This window comes from Cheilinus undulatus, linkage group 22 (assembly GCF_018320785.1).
Source record: "Cheilinus undulatus linkage group 22, ASM1832078v1, whole genome shotgun sequence".
Taxonomy (NCBI): Eukaryota; Metazoa; Chordata; class Actinopteri; order Labriformes; family Labridae; genus Cheilinus; species Cheilinus undulatus.
Genome location: NC_054886.1, coordinates 3,861,670 through 3,879,886, shown reverse-complemented (window position 1 = coordinate 3,879,886; position 18,217 = coordinate 3,861,670). Strand labels below are relative to the sequence as shown.

At 42.1% G+C, this 18,217-nt stretch overlaps 2 protein-coding genes across 2 annotated transcripts; both read right to left on the bottom strand.

Moving 5' to 3' along the window:
* Window positions 1–3,666: 3,666 nt before the first annotated feature.
* On the bottom strand, window positions 3,667–9,641 carry LOC121504179. The gene is made up of 5 exons (XM_041778834.1): window positions 9,508–9,641; window positions 8,713–9,402; window positions 8,496–8,621; window positions 6,276–6,313; window positions 3,667–4,347 (listed from the first exon to the last, which is right to left on the bottom strand). Exons 1-5 carry the CDS (start codon window positions 9,563–9,565, stop codon window positions 4,225–4,227), a joined length of 1,035 nt encoding a protein of 344 aa, XP_041634768.1. The 5' UTR covers window positions 9,566–9,641; the 3' UTR covers window positions 3,667–4,224.
* Window positions 9,642–12,265: 2,624 nt separating this feature from the next.
* On the bottom strand, window positions 12,266–18,164 carry LOC121504178 (signal-regulatory protein beta-2-like). The gene is made up of 5 exons (XM_041778833.1): window positions 18,067–18,164; window positions 17,286–17,981; window positions 14,125–14,256; window positions 14,003–14,046; window positions 12,266–13,933 (listed from the first exon to the last, which is right to left on the bottom strand). Exons 1-5 carry the CDS (start codon window positions 18,104–18,106, stop codon window positions 13,808–13,810), a joined length of 1,038 nt encoding a protein of 345 aa, XP_041634767.1. The 5' UTR covers window positions 18,107–18,164; the 3' UTR covers window positions 12,266–13,807.
* Between the last annotated feature and the right edge of the window lie 53 nt (window positions 18,165–18,217).

The following is an 18,217-nucleotide window of genomic DNA, read 5'->3' as shown; positions in this document are numbered from 1 at the left end:
CCTTAAATGGGCAAAAAGCTGCAAAAAAGGGAAAAGAAGGGCAAAAAATTGAGCAATGAAAATACACAGACCAAAAAAAAAAAGGTTGACAATTAAATTTGAGAATTAAAGCCTGCTGTATCAGTGTGGGAAACAAACTGCAATGGATAATTCTGAGGTCAAAGTTTGCCTTATTAATGGTTTTCTGGGGAATCATATTTCAAATTTAGACATAAAAGAGCCACAAATCCTCACTAAAGAGCCACATGAGGCTCTAGAGCCACACGTTGAGTCTCACTGGACTAGAGTCTGGAGGAGTCTTGTTCTGAGCTAAGAGGCTAGCTGAGCCCCTTTAACATACAACAAAACCCTTGATTTGTCACAAACAGGCCTTTAATTGATGCAGTGATTTACTATCAACCCAATAAACCTTGTGGGGAAACGACGAGTTTTTTTGCACTTTAAAGGAGACAGTGATGATATTTACCTCTGCTGCTGCTGTGGTGGAGGCTGACCCTCTCTGAGACTCTGTCATGAAAAAGAAAACACACTATGAAAGCAATCTTTAGTGATAGCAGCTGTAAAATAGAAACAGAAGCACTGACCTGTGCTAAAACAGCTCCTTTTGTTCATGGTGCAAACTAAAATAATGAGAGCAACAAGCAGGATGCTGGTGAAGGCCAAAGCTCCACTTAAGAAGAAGACGAGTGATTCAGGAGGGTTCTTCTTCTCTGTGGTTAGTGAGACATGTGGAGGAGTTATGAACTTTCAGTAAAGCTAATATGAGGAAAAACAAACAAGGTGGACTGCATTAATCATGGTCTGTAGTAGGAAACAGAAGCACTGATTGTCTTTATCCACACTGTCTAGCTCATGTTTGAGTAATAACAGACTGATAGCCGTACTTTTATGCTCATACAGTGCTGTGAAAAAGTATTTAGAAACATAGAAGCAGTTTGTATACGATGGTTTTATTTATTACAGGCAGCCACATTTAAAACAGGCATGATTCTGAAGGTGAAATCACTGCATGGGCTCAGGAACACTTCCAGAAATCATTGTCTGTTAACACAGTTGGCTGTTCCATCTAGAAATGAGAGATAAAGCTCACGTTTGTGGATGTAAGCTTTGAGAAGAAGCTGTTTGTAAACCAGATCCAGAGACATCTAAAATGGACTGAGGCAAAATGGAAAACTGTTCTGTGGTCAGGTGAGTCAAAATTCGAAATTCTTCCTGGAAACCACAGACACTGTGTCCTGCAGACTAAAGAGGAGAGGACCCATCCAGTTTTTTATCTTCCTACATCAGACAACAATGGGACAACATTCCTCCACCAAAACTCAAGAACTGGTCTCCTCCCTTCACAGACACTTACAGGCTGCTGTTACAGTGGTAAACATGGCCCTGTCCCTGCTTTTATGACATGTGTTGCTGCTATCAGATCAAAATGAGCTAATATTCTCATGAAATGGTAAAATGTCTCAGATTCAACATCTGATATGTTGATAATTATGGATTTATGAGATTTATGAACCACTGCATTCTGCTTTTATTTCCATATTATAGAGCATCCCAGCTTTTTTGGAATTGGGGCTGTATTAGACAAAACATTACATTCTGTTGTGGTGTCAGTTTGGTAAAATTACTTTTAGGGCACATTCATACCAGAGCTGTTTGGTCCATTTTAAACGAACTCTGGTCCGTTTCCCTGGATAGTCCGGTTCGTTTGGAGTGGGGTGAAAGCTCACACGAACTCTGGTGCGGACCAAACAAGCCGAGTCTGGTCTTGAAAACAAGGTGTTTGGCATCACAGTACACACTTCCATAACCAACCCTGGTGCAGTTGCTGGTCTAAGATGTGATTGTGATCAGCAAAGCGGACAAACATACCAGAGCATCCTAGATTTTAGAAACCAAAGGCAGGAAGTGGTGTAAAGCGTAATGATATACAGATTTGTATGTGATATAGTACGCTCAAATACATGTCGGTACCTCGCTTGGCGTCTGTGTAGCCATGGCAACATGTCGTAGTCCGTGCTGATTTATTCGTCTCATGTAAAGGACCACATGCTGGACAGCTCAACACCTTGCTGGCTGCTCGTAATGGCCCAATGCAAAAGCAGAAACCACAAGACAGTGTAAGTTCTGTGTTTTTTCATTGTTTATGTGGAAGAAAAGACCCGCGGAAGAAGTTTCGTCTTCTTCCACGCCTTCTGTTCTTCTTTGTCGCCGTTTGTTCATGGTGACAGTACAAGGTGTTTGGCATCACAGTACACATCATAACACAGTTTAATTGGTCTTTGCTGGTCTAAGATGTGATTGTGATCAGAATTTAGAGGACAAACATACCAGAGCATCCCTAGTTTTTAGAAACTTTAAACCTCAATATAAATCTCAGAATCTACCTTAAAGATCCAGTACTGACCAGGCTTAGCTGTTACCTTTAGATACATCACACTGAATATACTTGTCTTACTGTCCTCATATTGTTTTTCTGCAAGCTAGCCTCCCTTTTCAGATTGAAAGGGACAAAAGTAACCTCGCCTTCATCAACACTCTAAGACTGGTCTTGATGGGAGCTCTGGGTTGATCCTTTATACAGAAAACCTTTCAATAAGTAAGAAACAATAAGCTTATGGTGATGGATCTCTAACTTCAGGTTTCCAGTTTCCACAGTAAACACTGTGTTCTCCATCACAGGTCCCAGTGTGGACTGTACAGCTCAGAGCTGCAGAGCTAGTCTCTGCTGCTGACTGATGGACTAATGCTTGGATGGTCCAGCCAGACTCAGATATTCCCCCCTTAACACTTAGAGTAGTCCCGTCTGCAAAGTCAAAATTGTAAGCATAGCTGCTGACGCAGTAATATGTGGCTGAATCTGAAGGGATTACATTTGAGATTGTCAGGTGATTGTTACCGTTTCCAGACTCCAGAGTGAAGCGAGGATTGTCCTTGAACTCCTCACTAAAAACACCTTTTGTATAATGTTTATAAAAGGTAGAGACGAGCCTCGGCCTCTGTCCTATGGTTTGCTTGTACCAGAAAATCACTGCAGAAGCTTCACCTTCATAGAAACACTTAAAAGTCACATTGGCACCTAAATCAGCTGACATGAAACCACCCTGCTGTCGTACTGTTATGGTAAGTGTGGTGCCGTTTGTCAGAGCTGCAAAGAAAACAGACAAAGAAAGTTTGAGAATAAATGTTTGTAAGATTTAGCAGTAAAAGGAAGAGACTGATGATGGAAAGAAAAAACTGCATCAAAAAGAGGCAAACTTACCCATTCTCCACAAGCAAAAACAAAGCAGGTGAAGAGCTCCATTCAGAGATGGCATGGTGATCAAACGTCTTCATGAAAGTAGAGACCTTTCATACAGTACATCCTCTTATGTTAGAGAAGGCTGCACGTGATTGGCTGACAAGAAGTGACTCTGAGTGAGTGACCAATGAAACATGAGCATTTGTGAATGCTTGAAATTACAGTTCACATGAAAAAGAAAACAAAATAGACACCATACTGCTGATTTCCTCCAAGATTAGAGTACAAACATGCTCTTAAGATAAAAAAAGTCAATTAAAACACCATAAAAATGAACGTTTGAAGAGTTCTGCAAACTGTAGTGAGGCAAAAACCTCACAAATTGTACATTGTCAGCAGCTGCTTCTCTGTTGGTTTTAATAGCCAGAGATGTATTTGTAACTGACCTTTATGTCTGAGTACAAATGTGGCGTCTCAACAGGATGTGTGTTACTTGAGCATACCTCTAGAGGGAGCACCAGAGAGCTCAGACCTTTTGTACGTGGTGTCACACATCCTGTTTCTCCCCACTTTGATGGAAAAAGGGTCATGTTACTCACTGGAAACCAGTGTTAAAGAAAAACTGTCCACATGTGTGTGGGGCACATTCTGCACTCTCTGAAAGTTTGTTTTGTCAGTATAAGATGCATATTAATCATTTAATGAAGCATTAAACAAAATATTTTCAATAGCAGAAGCTCTGACTGGGCTAACTCAGACATAGAAACATAGTGCTCTACATTTCTGTTAAAGTATAAACACATTACCCTCTGAATAAGCAAATAAACATGCCTGCTAAAGCTCGGGTTTTATTGTAAGCCAAAGTTTTACATTTAGTATACAGGTCTAAGCCGGTCAGAAATTCTTGTTATTATAAAAGCTGTACATTATTTAGATTTATCAAAAAGCTTATATAGAAAGAAGAAACAAATGTAAAATGTGCAGCTCTACTGCCTCACACCAGAGTACACACATTCACTCAGACTGGGGTCTTTGAGTCTTGTTGATCTGCTGTTGGTCTTCTTCACTCTCAGTGCAGCGTAATGGAGGTTTTCCATCTCTTGGTTATCCTGCAATGAAAAAACAACTTTAAATCCTAGTTTTATGGCACTAAACCATATCTGCATATAAAACTAGAGTAGTTTAAAGCACTGGCATATAAAATATTGTTGCTTTTGCTGAAGTTTGCAATTTCAGTTCAATGACAAAGGTAGCAGAAGGTTGGAGAGGTATCTGGCTTTTCACTCCACATTCACACAGTGATGGCAGAGGTTTCTATGGAGAATCGGCCATATTAGCTAATTCCATGGGCTGGATTACAGGTGTGTAAGTGTGCATGTGTTAATGGATGTCCAAGTATGCATGTAAGAAAGGGATATTTCAGGATTTTTGAGGTTGGTCATATGAGGTGCTTGGCTATAGTAGTGGCATTAGCCTCCAGTGATTTCTATGAAAGTTGCTCCGCTGGTTATTACGAGCTCAGAGAGATCTACAACATAGTGGCTGTAGATGGGAACGTTTTATCCGTGTGGTTTATTGAGCTTTACATAAAAATGGGCCAAGAAAAAATGATGGCTCGCCTGTAGGCTGTGTCCAAAATGTACAAAGCACTTCATTTCTCCCAAAAAAACCCTCTGTGTCAGGCACTAATTTATGATGCAGCTGTCATTTTGTCTCCTTCTGCCACACACTGATCCTCTGATCAGCTGTGTGGGTCTGCAGGCTTCTACAGGAATGATAACACCACAACAGGCTAGAACAAAGATAACAAACCCACAGAGTTTCCTTTAGAAAGTCTAACATAATCAGGGTGAAGTGTCTCCAGTCATATTCTCTCTCTCTCCCCCCTCTATCTCTCCGGCTTTCTCTCTCGCATGCTCTTGCTCTCTCTCTCTCTATCCTTCTCCTGCTACCTCTCTCTATCCCACACACACAAACAGCATCACCTCTGTGTCAGCTGCAGGTCTGTGGAAAGGAATATTTCCTGCTCGTTTATTTTCTTTATCATAGTGGGGTGCACCAGAAAGTCATTCCAGCTGTTGTCATGGTAATTAGGACTCGGTCTGACCGTTTACAAAGGAAAATTAACCCCCAAAGTTGTTTAGTCTGATCGTGTTTCTACTCTCTCTGTGAAGTGTCTGGAGTCGTACGACCAAAATATCAAACATGCCAGAAATCCTCCTGACCAGTCGGGAGCAGGTCTTAAGGTCATAGTCAGGCCGTGGTCAGCCGTCGTACACAGCACAACAAATGACGCGCTATCAGACTGCCAGTCGGCCCGACTTCAGAGTGAGTCTACGGCTCAAAATTCATGGCTGAATTGCACAGTGTACCCCAGGGTTTAACGTGCATCTGTTTATGGACTTCCAAGTATGCATGCTTTTATAGATGTCCATGCATGCATACTTTAATGCATGTCCAAGTGTGCATACATGTATGGATGTCTGATGTCTGCTGCCAGGCTCTCTTGGTTTAAACGTTGCACAAATACATAAATCCAACATCAAAACAAAGACATAGTTTGACACACTTTTCAGCACCAGAATGAGCTAATTGTTTTCCAGGAGACTAACACCAATGCCACTGATCCAACACACAGTCATTAATGTCATTAATTAATCACTAATGGGGAGGGCCCTTTCTCTGGGTTTTTCAGGGGTCCAACCAGATCTGTGGGAGGTCCTGATTCACACACTTGCAGCAAGAGTTGCTTTGTAAAGCAGCAAACATTTACATGCAGATGTTGATGCCATTAGGAGTGATTTGGCTTGTGGTGTCTTTCCTAGAGACTCTACTGTGACACTAATGAGACTCAAGCTGTCTCTCTCAAAACTGAAAGTATTCGTATCTGTACCACTGACCCACAGAAACCACCAGGTAAGAAGACCTAACAGCTATTATAAAATTATGCACTGACATTTGTTTTTTTCAATCTCCTACACATCTTCAACTTTATTTCTCTCTTATTTTTATAAACTGATAAGTTAAAAACACTCACCACTGGATTTGGAGTGGAGGCAGCTGGAGATCCTGGGTCTGGTTTAGACAAAAAAAAAAATAAAAATACTGATTGTAGTAAAATGCTTATCATTACCAATGTATGAATCTGATGGATAATTAACCAAAGCTGTATGGCATAATAACACAGAACATTACACAGACACACATTTAACCCTCTTATGACTAGAATGACAGCAAAACTGTACTGGAAAAAGGCTTATTCTCTATAACACCTTTTTTCAAAGGTCTTTTTTTTTTTACCTTTATGCCTTTATTCAGACAGGACAGAGGAGGCAGACACAGAGAGGGAGAACTGAAGGACATTTAGGAAAGAAGCAACAGGTTGGTTTGAACGTGGGCCGCCTCTGTACATGCAGACATGACCCCAAGGACTCTGGAGCCCCAGTATAAAATATTTAAAACAATAATGTCGCAGATATGTATCTGAAGACATAACAGACTGAAGTCAGTCTCTCTGGTTTTGTTGCTCTCAGCTCTGTGTTTACACTGAAGAAACATCGCTTCCTTCAGCAGGTTTATGTTTTACTGTGAGGCTCAAACATGGTTCATACATGTATTTCTTTATGTGAACGCCTCTCCAACATTTAGCTCTGTTACCGCTATGGGGATGAGAGATGGCCCCGCCCACTCAGAGATGTTTTATGTAGATGCAGAGTACAACTTAAGGACAAGCAGCAGACTTTAAAAACCTAAGAAAAGACTTTTTGGTCTTAAATATTCTCAGAAATTAGGAAAGAATCATCTGTGAGCTTCCACGTGTGTGAAGATCAGCCCTGCACATGGAGGCACAGTGGAGAGATAGTCAAAGAGGATCTTTGTTTTGGTCTTGGGTCAAGCATATGCTTGGTTTTTAATCTTTCTTTGATGATGCAGCATCATTGTAAATAGACACGCCCATGTGTGTTACCACAGGATACCTGTAGGGGGCACACCAGAGTGCTGGGGCTGTATACAGTTACCTGTCAGAGTGGCTAGACAGAAGCTTCTCCTTAGCGCAAAACACATGAAAACCAAGCAGGCTTTCTCCAGTCAGAGTGACTGTTGGGTTCTCAGGTTGACCAGGTTAAAGAGTCCTAGTTTTGCAAACTTCTTCCATTTAAAAATTCTGGAGGCCACTGTGCTCTTGGGAACCATCAGTGCTGCAAATTTTGTTTTGTCTTCTCCAAATCTGTGCAACAATCCTGTCTCTGAGCTCTGCAGAAACCTTTCTTACAGACAAATTCTAGACTTTTTAAAAAGGAAAAACCTAAAGATGTTTGAAACATTTATCCCATGCAAGAGGCAGACATTAATTTATTAACTGGCGCTAGTAAAAGCATGCCATTATCATCGCCAAATCCAAAAATATGATTGTGTTTATTTTCATTGATCAATCACCACAAGTTTTTTTTTTCACTTCTATACAGGAAAATTCTCTCCTTTTAATGATAATCATGAATTATTGTCTCTTTAATGATCATGGAAAGGGAGAGAGAATGGGAAAAGAGCGGTACTGTAAGTCTACAGTTTGACTTTTGCTTTAAAACAATGTACTCACACTGTGGATGAGATCAAGGAGGGCTCAAAACGCCACGTCTTCAGTTCTAGATTTGCCCTCAAATGAGTAGCACGATTGTGGTAGAAAAGCGAAGCCCCTGCTGCGCTGGGCTGCCGTGTCGAGTCAAACCAAGTAGAGCCGAGCCGCTCCTTTAAGTGACTTTAATGCGCCATGATTGTTGGTGCCAAATAGGCTGGTCTGAATATTTCAGAACCTGCTGATCTACTGGGATTTTTACACACTGCCATCTCCTGGGTTTGTACTCTGTAGTGAAAGGATGCAACTGACACAACCTCAACAAAACTGGATGATAGAAGACTGAAAAGCACTGCCTGATCTTGATTTCTGCAGTGACATTTGAATGGTAGGGTCAAAACATCATGAAAGCCTGCCGGATCACCAACAGTAGTGGCAATTTTAAAATAGCCTTTCTTTCCCATTCTGGTGCTCAGTTTGAACTTCAGCAGATCTTCTTGACCTTGCATACATGCCCTAAAGGCATTGGTTACTGCCGTTTGATTAGCTGATTAGATATTTGCACAAATGAGCAGCTAAAAAGGCGTACCTAATGAAGTGACCGGTCAGTTTATGCATCCAAAGCAAAGTTAAACATCATAACTTTGAATGCATAAATAAAGTATTCTATGACCTTGAGCTTACCTGTATGTAGGCAGCGGTTTCTTTGGTACTTCCTGTAGGCTCCAAACGCCAGACAAATGACCAGAATGATGTTGAACGCCAACGCTCCAGCCAAAATTAACACCAAGACAAAAGGGTCAATTTTATCTGTAGATTTTGAAGACAGGAGACATAAAAAGATTCAAAGGTAGCAATCACAAGTCTAATTTGTAAAAACATCCACTTTAATGTGACTTACGCTCCATGTCTGACTTCATCTTGTCTCCAAACAGGACATGTCCACATGAAACAACAGCACAGAGGTCAGCCTCAGCTTCAGGACCGGTCCTGTTCTTCATCGGCAGGTTGTAGCCACATGAGCGTACTTGTGTGTTGGCCTTTCTCTCACAGTGATCATCCCTGTCTCCGTGGGTGTAGATCAGTCCTGGGTGAGCTTCCTTAGAGTTTCTGAACCAGTAAACACTGTGATCTCCATTACAGGTCCCAGTGAGGACGGTACAGCTCAGATCCTCGAAGCCTCCAGATTCAGACTGACTGACCAAAGCTGGGACACTCAACCCTGAACCCCTCACACTCACAGTAGCACCCTCCACAAACTCAAACTCATACCCATAGCTACCTAAGCAGTAGTAGGTGGCAGAGTCAGAAATGGACAGATTTAGTATTGTCAGGTGATTTTTGCCGTTTCCTGCATCTAATCTGAAGCGTGGATTGTCCTTGAATTCATCCAGGAAGTCGGCGTTGTCTTTGTATCGATAGAAGGATGACATGGGCTTTGGTTTCTCTCCCAGACTTTGCTTATACCAGAAAAACATTTTTGCCATGCCTTTATAGAAACATTTCAGAGTCACACTGTCACCAACATCAGCTCTAAAGTAACCGCTGTCCTGTCGCACATATATGGAAGATTTTAGATCAGTCATCTGAGCTGGAAGAAGAAGAGACCAGGATAAAGCAGGCTTAGCTTCATCAGAATCACACTAATGCTGACTATTAAGATGAGTTACTGCATATAAAAACAAAGACAACCTACCCAAGCCTCCATAGAAAAGACACAAGAGAATCAGAGCCAGCCTCAGGGGAGTCAGCATGTTGCTGCGTTGAATGAGGAGAATCTCAGTGCGTCTGTGCTCTTAAGAGGAGATGTAAAGGCTGCGTTTGATTGGCTGATCAGAAGTACCGCCTAGCTCCATCTAAAAGTGGAGACTGAATCTTCAATACAGGATGGACTTCACTGTAAAAGTTTCCAGACATGCTGCTCTCGCCTGATTGATTCACTCTCATATACTACAGCAATTCCAAAAAAGTTGGGGCGCTGCATGACTGTAAACAAAAACTGACTGCAATTATCTGTGAATCTCATAAACCCATATTTTATTCACATTAGCACATAATCAACACAAGTTGAAGGTAAGACATTTTACCATTTAGTGAAAAATAATAGCTCATTTTGAATTTGCAGCAACACGTCTCAAAAAAGTAGGGACATGGCCATGTTTATCATGTTGTAGCATCCCCTCTTATGTCACATATCTTACCCTTTAAAGAAGTTTATATTGGTATCAGAGGTCCCTAAAGCATGCCTGTGAAGTTTGTTGCTGAAAAACACTCCAGTATTGGATTTTTGCATGTCTAAAAACCCCTCTGTTTCAGCCCTGCTCAGAACGAGCTGTTTCTGTGTCTGTGGCTTTAAATCTTAACAAGCTTTCTGACTCCGCCCCTGACCACACACTTCTCGGGAAATGAATGTGGTTTAATGCATGTGGCTCTCCTGATCAGGAGAGGAGGGCAGAACTTTCTTCCAAGCAGGGAGGGACAACCCTACCTGACAGCAACTATATCACAGCAACAGTTTTTCACATACTCCACCTGTGCAGACATACATTCACTACATGTACTAGCAGGAGTTGCTCCCTTTGTTGCTTGATCTTGGTCGGCCACTGCTGACTTCATCTGTTAACCAAGAGCAGATCGATTCAAACAGCTGTAAAAATGTGCAAGTGCCCGGTCAACTCCCAATACAAAGTCATCACTATGTCAACATAACGTCTCTTCCTGTGGTACAGGGAACAGTCCACTGGACAGTTAATGGGTCACAGAGCTACCACAACACTGCAAAACAGTTCAAATATTTCCAGAGATGAGATTGATCATGGTTGGTCAGAGCAAAGCCCTGCACGTCTGGATCACGGTACAGGCCGAGGATGTTGAAACTGGGAGTGTTATACATGTTTCTGCTTTTTTGCTCAAAGCTAAATCCTGTATAACCATGCCCACCCCTCCCTGCACACACACATCGCACTGCGCATAGAGCCTTGTCATCTGTCATCAAACAAGAGTCAATTGTAGCATTAGCTGTTTGACATTGGCAGAGAAGATTTGGCAAATTTTTCATGGGTGCAATACTCAGCTCTGCTGCTCATCCCACAAATGCATGTTCCTTACAATGTGGAACCATCGAAAAGGAATCTAAACAGGACAACAAGACTGGATGCATCAAGGGGATGTATTTGTGTTCATATTCAGTTGACATGCTGGGTTTCTCCACAGGGATGTCCACATGTCAAGTCCAGTGGATTGACAAGTTGAGCATATTCTTTGAGTTCAGGCAGTCCACTGAGTCAAGCACTGCCATTTAATTTAGATCAGCTGATCTCACACAAGCTCTCATCATCTGATGACTAACTGCTTCACTTCTGAGCACATGCTTGTCTAATCCTACTCATGCTGCTTTTTTAAGCTGCTCTACTCTTCCTGCTCCCTCTGCAACCCTTCTCCACCCCAGCTCCTCCTTTATTCTGCATCTGACTTAATCAAATGGGCATTTCTTGCACACATGGACCTGATGGACCAGAGCACATGCTGTAGTGCTCCACACTGCGCTTCTCTGTGGATTGCTCTGCAGACCGAGTCCCCACCAACATTAGTTCACTCCTTTAGGTGTGGCTGGTCCAAATATATTTGCAGCTCCAGATTTGATCTGAATTTCTTTAATTGTTCCTCTGGTGTTTAGTTGTAATAGTCTGGGCACTAGAGTAAAGCTAACGTGCTGCTTTGCATAAAAACCCTGCAGAAGCTTCCTGTCTAAAACCACTGAGACAAAGACAGCAGAGGAGCTGTGAAAAGACATGACGAGGTTTACTGAGAACCTGTCTTTGACTGCCAACCACACCAGGCTAAAAATAATCCTGATACCTCTGAGTCTGAGCAAACAATGAGCTCATTTACAGTAAAGGGGGCCTGTGTTGGCCCTCACTATCAGACTGATGCAAGATGACAATTCTAAGGTTGTTTCTGAACCTAAAAGCTGTCATGTCTGCTGAAAACTGGTTTGTTATTTGTGGAAATGAGTTTTCCTCCATTGAGAACTTGAGCTGATAAACACAGCTGAGCAGTCCTCATGTTTTCAGATCTCTAGTTTAACACTAGAACCAATCATTTAAAATGTACCTGGGGCTGTTCTTCAATACTGTCACAATGATAACATTTTAAAGTCTGTCAGTCGCTGACTTTTCCTCAAAATGTTACAGATGGTTATTTATACCTCGAACCTCCATGCAGGTCAAATTTACCCCATAAGAAACCACTGATTTTCCCTTTGTTTTATTTCACGTTTTATTTCAGCATGGATCAAGAAAGATTATGAAGTGTCAAAAGATGTGATCAGTGCTTTGAGTTAAATAGCTGCTCTCAAGTATATTCAGTTAAATATGACACAAAGACAATACATTTAATGTTCAAGCTTTATTTATATTTAACATTCTTAACTTCCTGCATGAAAGTTTCCATTGTCATATTTTGTGCATCATACATTTTCAATGGCAGACAGGTCTGGACTGCCTGTTTAGTGCCCACACTCTTTCATTGTGAAGCCATGCCGTTGTAACCTGAGCTAAATGTGGCTTGGCATTGTTGAGGTGTGACAATACAAAACAAGCCTCTGGCAGCCACACCCATGACTCAATGCCAGTTGAGTTGTCAAGCAACATCTCATCACTTTTCTGCCACTATATTGTTCACCTCTCTCACTCTGAGCTTCTTTTTCATGCTTTTATGTAACACACTGCTGTCACGCTTTGTCACTCAACTGGAGGTGGCATGAATATGGAACAAAGAATCAATTTGAAATTCCTGGAGGGTCCAGCCAAGTGTCTCAGACTTCTCCAAGAGGCTTATGGAGAAGATGTCATGACTCTTCAAGTGGCACAAAAGCTTCAAGAGTGGCCGTGAGGAGGTGGAGGATGACCCCAAGTCAGGACGGGGTTCAGGGCAGCAGGTGAGCTCTGTGGAGAGACAAGTCATGGCTGCTCCATCACAACAGCTACTTCTCTCAGCTCCTTCCCAGGCTGGAGACTGTGCTCAAAAGAACTAATTTTGCCACTGTAGGAAAGATCAAGGCCACTGTGATGAGGGAGCTGAGAGACCTTAAGGAGCAGGACTTTGCTGAGTGCTTCATGGGGGCAGAAGTGAATGCAGAAGTGCATTAACTCTGGGGGATTACTTTGAAGGAGTCATTTCTTTGTACATTTTGTAATAAGTCTCATGTTGCACCAGAACCTGTATGCACACCTCAGTGTTGATGGTGCCTTCACAGATGTGCAAGTTACCCATGCTCTGGGCGCTAATACACCCATGCACCATCACAGATGATGGCTTTTGAACTTTGCATCTCTAACAATCTGAATGGGCCTTTTTTAGATGACTTGATGGTCATCATTTTCAAAAACAATCTGAAATCTCACTTTTCCTCTTATGTTAGTCTATCTCTGATGAGCTCAGGCCCAGAGAAGTCAGCAACACTAGCAGACATTGTTGATGTATGGCTTTTGCTTTGCATAGTAGACTTTTAACTTACATTTGAGGATGCAGCAACACAATGTGTGTGTGTGTGGGTGTGTGTGTGCAAGTGTTATTTCTATGCACAGAGACTCAGTTTCACACAACTCTGTGAGAAAACCTTGCAGAGGTTTTAGATGCTGTGGCCTGCAAGCCACAGGCCAGTCTTCCTGTGCTGAAGCTCTGCTAGGAGTGATGTTTCCACCAGTGGAAACTTCAACTATGTAGTTCACACCACCTTCACCGCATGAGTGAGAGCTCACTGCAGAGAGTCGGCTGTCAGTTGACACAAACAACCAGAGCTAACGTTTCTGTTAGAGGATATCTATAGATAGAAGGGGATTTTTATGTCTATTTTTATATCCAGACGATGAAACATCCTTAAGACATATTTTATTTAGAAATACAACAAACATATTGAAAGAAGACGCTCTGTTTTATTTGCTTTTGTAGGAAAAGTAACCAAAAAGACAGAAATTTCAAGGTAAAGGCCTTCTTTACTCCTTTCTGCTCTTAACCCTGGAGTAAACACAGTCCGTCTCCACACTCTGCCCTTGGCGATGTCGATCACTGCTTCTTTTCAGGCTCAGAGGAACATAGTGCAGAAAATTCACATCTCGGCTCTGGAAAGGACAGAATAAGTCAGACGTTTGTGATATATTTGGCTGTTGTCATACCTGTATTTCACCTACCGAGCCCTCAGAAGCTGCAGGGCCTGCCGGATGAGACACACTTCCTGTAAATAAGAGTACAAGAATGAAAAGATAAGATCTTCGGAGAAAAGTTTAAACTGCCTGTGCTTTCACAGTCTTACCTTTGCAGACAGAACATGACTTTTCATTCACTTTGTATGTGAAGAAAGCCAAGATGAGCAGCAGGATGATGGAAGCTGCCAATGCTGCACTCAGGCCATACACCAGGAGATGAGTGTCACTGGTAGAGCCTCCTGTGGAGTTAAGAGAAAATCATGACAAACATCCATTCTTTGCATTTTGTTTAAAACTCAGTGACCACTTCATTAGGTACACCTGTCCAACTGCTTATGAATGCAATCAGACAAATGCATGGTGGCAACTAAGACGATCTGCAGAAGTCAAAGCCAAGCATCAGAATGTAGAAGAGAGGTGGTTAGGAGAGTTTGAGCGTGCTAATTTTGGTGAGCATGTCTGAACTGCAGCCTCAGTTTCCTGTTCTAAGCTGACAGGAGTGACACTTGTGGTTTTCATGCTGCTGTAGCCCATGTGCTTCAAGGTTTGATGCATCAGTATTTGAGTTGTAGTTGCCCTTTTTACAGCTCGAACCAGTGTGGTCATTCCCATTCTACCTTTTCCTTCAATAAGGCCCTTTCTTTCAGAGAACCATGACTTACTGGATAGTTATCTTCTCCTCACCATAAAAACTAGGGATGGTTGTGTGTGTGAGCATCCCAGAAGATCCAACAGTTTCTGAAATACACAGCCCATGTGGCACCAACAATCATGGCTGATAATAGTCAACTTCCTTCCTCATTCTGATGCTCATTTTGAATGTCAGCACACTGCATTGACCTTGTCTACATGCCTAAATGCATCGCTTACTTCCATGTGATTGGCTAAGAAGTTGAACAGGTGTACCTAATGAAGTGACCAACCTATAATTGCATCTCAAAACATCAGAATATCATGGGAAAGTATTTTCCCCATGATTGAGTTAGAAATGAAACTTAAATGTCAACTCAAGCTGAATGATTGACAGCTGACATCATCACTCACATCCTCTAAATTCAGCGGTCTGTTTAAGCTGTAAGGTTTCTGCTCTCTTCCTCTGCTCTGCAGGATAGTCACCCTGAATCAGTACTGCAGTACTCAACCCACCTCCACCCCAGCATCCACCCACAGGGGGTTTAAGACGTTCTCTCATCACTCATCAGTTCTGCATGTAAAAGAAACCTGGGAGGAGTGATGAAGCCTGATGCCAAACAAATGATATGATGCCAAAGTAAAAATGTATCCTACACTCATAAAACATAAAGTCAAATACAAAAGCTTTTTTTTTTTTTTTTTGGCTTTAATCTTATTAACATAAAAAAAAACAGTACCTCACAACTGTAGAATAATCACAGAAAAGAACACAGAAATGTCAACCTTCTGAAGAGTATTTTATAAACTTAATACTGGGTTGGAGGTCCTTTTTCCTGCATTGATGTGTTGTGGCATGTTGGCTATCAGCCTGTGGCACTGCTGAGGCGTTCTGAAAGCACAGCCAGTTTCACTATCAGTGCCAAAGAGACCATCAAATGTGAGACATACATCTAAGATTGCTTCTTATGATCAAGATTTGTATTTTAAATGCAATTAAGCAAACATGACTGAATCAAATAACACCAGAATAGTTATATGTCTGTTCCAGGGGCTTCTTAATGACTTTAACTGTTCCTGAGGTTGCTCTGATAGCGGCCTTCAGCTTGTCTGTATTGTTGGCTTTGCTGTCTCTCATCTCCCTCTTCACAGTTCTCCATAGATTCTCTTCAGGGCTCAGGCATGGTCACTGACCAGTCAGACACAGGTATACCATGGTGAGCAAACTAGTTACTATCAGTGCTGGCTTCACTCCAACCAAGTCCTGCTGGAAAAGGAAATCAGTACTGGCAAAAAGCTCATCAGAAAAAGGACACATAGATCTGAAATCTGCTGGTAGACAGCTGTGTTGACTCGGCCACGACGCATTGACAGACCAATTTATGCAAACGGAGCCCCAACCAAGTATGAAGTGCATAAATGAGCATACTTTCAGAAGACTGACCTCGACAAGATTTTAATAGAGCGCCCCAGAAAGGCTCAGTCTGACTCAAACTATTACGGCATGAGATTCTCCACTTTGTGAAAGACTCTTGTGCAAACAGTCCAGTAGTTTAAGAATAACTTCCCTCAGTGTGCAGAGTGGAATTTGGAGATTTCCCTGTCTACAGTCCATAAAATCCTCAAAGATTCAAAGAATCTGGAAAAATTGCTGCAGTAAAGGGGACAGTCAAAAACCAATCCTAAAGACCTTTGGTCTAAAAATCAGCATCATTCTGTGATGGTTGAGTATTTTTTTCACGTAGGTATCAACCACATATCAACAACGTCCAGCAGCTCTGCCAACTTCTCTGAATCTGAGCTCATCTGAGAAGGACTGACCTGAAGTGGAAAAGTCTGCTGTGGTCTGACATTTTAGGATGTTTCTGGAGATAATGGCAGTCAAGTCCTTCAAGCTAACGAGGAAAACGACCAAACAGACCAGTCAATCACATTGCTGACATAAAGAGACAACCAGGTGCCCTCACACCTACAGCAAATTAAGAGTCACCAGTTAACCTAACCAGTATGTTTTTGTTCTGAGGGAGGAAGCCAGAGAGAACCCAGGCATGCACCAGGAGAACACGCACACTCCTCACAGTCAGGCTCAGAGCTGGATCTGAACCAGGAGCCTTCTCGCTTGCATGTTCATTAAGACAAAGCTGCTTTCTGCACGAGTTACAACGACATGGCTTCACAGTAAAAGAGTGTGGATACTAGAGTGGTCTGCAGGCTGTTCAGATGTGTCTCCCATTAAAAATATATTTTTCATTAAGAAGCAAAAATCAGACAACAGAAACGTTGCACTGTTGATCAACTTAACATGTTCATTAATGAAGACAGGAAAATAACTCCTTTTCTAAAACTTCAACAGTTAGATCCTCAGTCCTCAGATGTTTAAAGAGAGCTGCTGGAAAAATAAGTAATCATCTTTGCAGTGGTAAAGATCCTCCTGTCTCGTTGTTTTTGGTGCAGGAATCAAATTTACTGTTTCTATACATTTTTCTGTGTCCCAATTTTTTGGGAATGGGTTATGTTAAATTTGAGATACTGGAGTTTTGCATGAGCATTGCTCCTAGCTTATTTAGATGCACCTGTACGTTGTATGTAATAACTATGAAAAAGCTGAACAATCCTACTATTTCTGATTATTGCCTACCTTTAATCTGCACTCTGGTTCCATTCCCAAACACGATCTCTCCACATGAGTCCAGAGCGCAGTAGTACGTCCCTGCATCAGAGGAGCTCACTGCTCTGAGAGCGAGGTTTGAAGTGCATTCTCTCCTGAGAGACTCTGAATCTTGAACACACCTTCCTGCTCTGTGAAACATGACTGCAGGCTGAGCTGCTCCGTGTCTGACCCAGTAGAAGCTCTGCTCTCCTGCACATGCTTCAGCGTTTACTGTGCAGCTCAAATTCACAGAGTCTCCCTGCTGGAGCGGCTCCAGCCTGGGCTGGTGGACTACAGCTCTGGTGCTGGATGAAGATGATGTGACATGAAGAAAGACTCCTTGTCCAAATTCAATAGCACTGTATTCTAAAATCCCACAGAAATACGTTGCAGAATCAGACGGTTGAATGTTCCTAATTATGAGCAGGTTGTTACCTTCTTTGACTTTTGCTTCAACTTCAAACCGTCCTCTGAAAGCAGAGGAGATGGTCGCTTGTGTTTCCAGCACCATCTGCCTCGATATGATGGCAGGTTTGCCTCCTAACTGTTGCTGGTACCAAAAAACATAGTTGACAGTATCATCCTGATATGAGCATTTCAGAGACACATTCTCTCCGACTCGTGCCGTGAGAACCCCGCTGACCTGATCCACAGCAGAGCTCTTGTAAAGTGCTGCCACCTCACCTGCACAAACATCAACATAATTCATAAACCTCGTACTTTTTCTCAGTTCTATTCATGAAAGAGAAAAAATGTGCAGAATACTTACAAATCTCAGAGAGGAGCAGGAGAAAAATGTGTCTCAGCATGGCTGAAGCTTTACTCTTTCTCTCCTTTGTGCTGACTCCACTCTTATAAGAGACGGAGGCTGTCTGTGATTGGCTAAGCTGACTGGTAAAGTTTAGACCGAGAATACTGAT

What these genes read in the sequence shown, in the direction of transcription:
- LOC121504179 (XM_041778834.1), bottom strand. Translation starts at nt 9,565, where the DNA reads ATGCTGACTCCCCTGAGGCTGGCTCTGATTCTCTTGTGTCTTTTCTAT. An exon ending in GATGAAGTCAGACATGGAGC is followed by an intron (nt 8,622 to 8,712) that starts GTAAGTCACATT and finishes CAAAATCTACAG; the next exon opens with ATAAAATTGACCCTTTTGTC. An exon ending in AAACCGCTGCCTACATACAG is followed by an intron (nt 6,314 to 8,495) that starts GTAAGCTCAAGG and finishes TGTCTAAACCAG; the next exon opens with ACCCAGGATCTCCAGCTGCC.
- LOC121504178 (XM_041778833.1), bottom strand. Translation starts at nt 18,106, where the DNA reads ATGCTGAGACACATTTTTCTCCTGCTCCTCTCTGAGATTT. An exon ending in AACCAGAGTGCAGATTAAAG is followed by an intron (nt 14,257 to 17,285) that starts GTAGGCAATAAT and finishes TTAACTCCACAG; the next exon opens with GAGGCTCTACCAGTGACACT. An exon ending in CTGCAGCTTCTGAGGGCTCG is followed by an intron (nt 13,934 to 14,002) that starts GTAGGTGAAATA and finishes TGTCCTTTCCAG; the next exon opens with AGCCGAGATGTGAATTTTCT.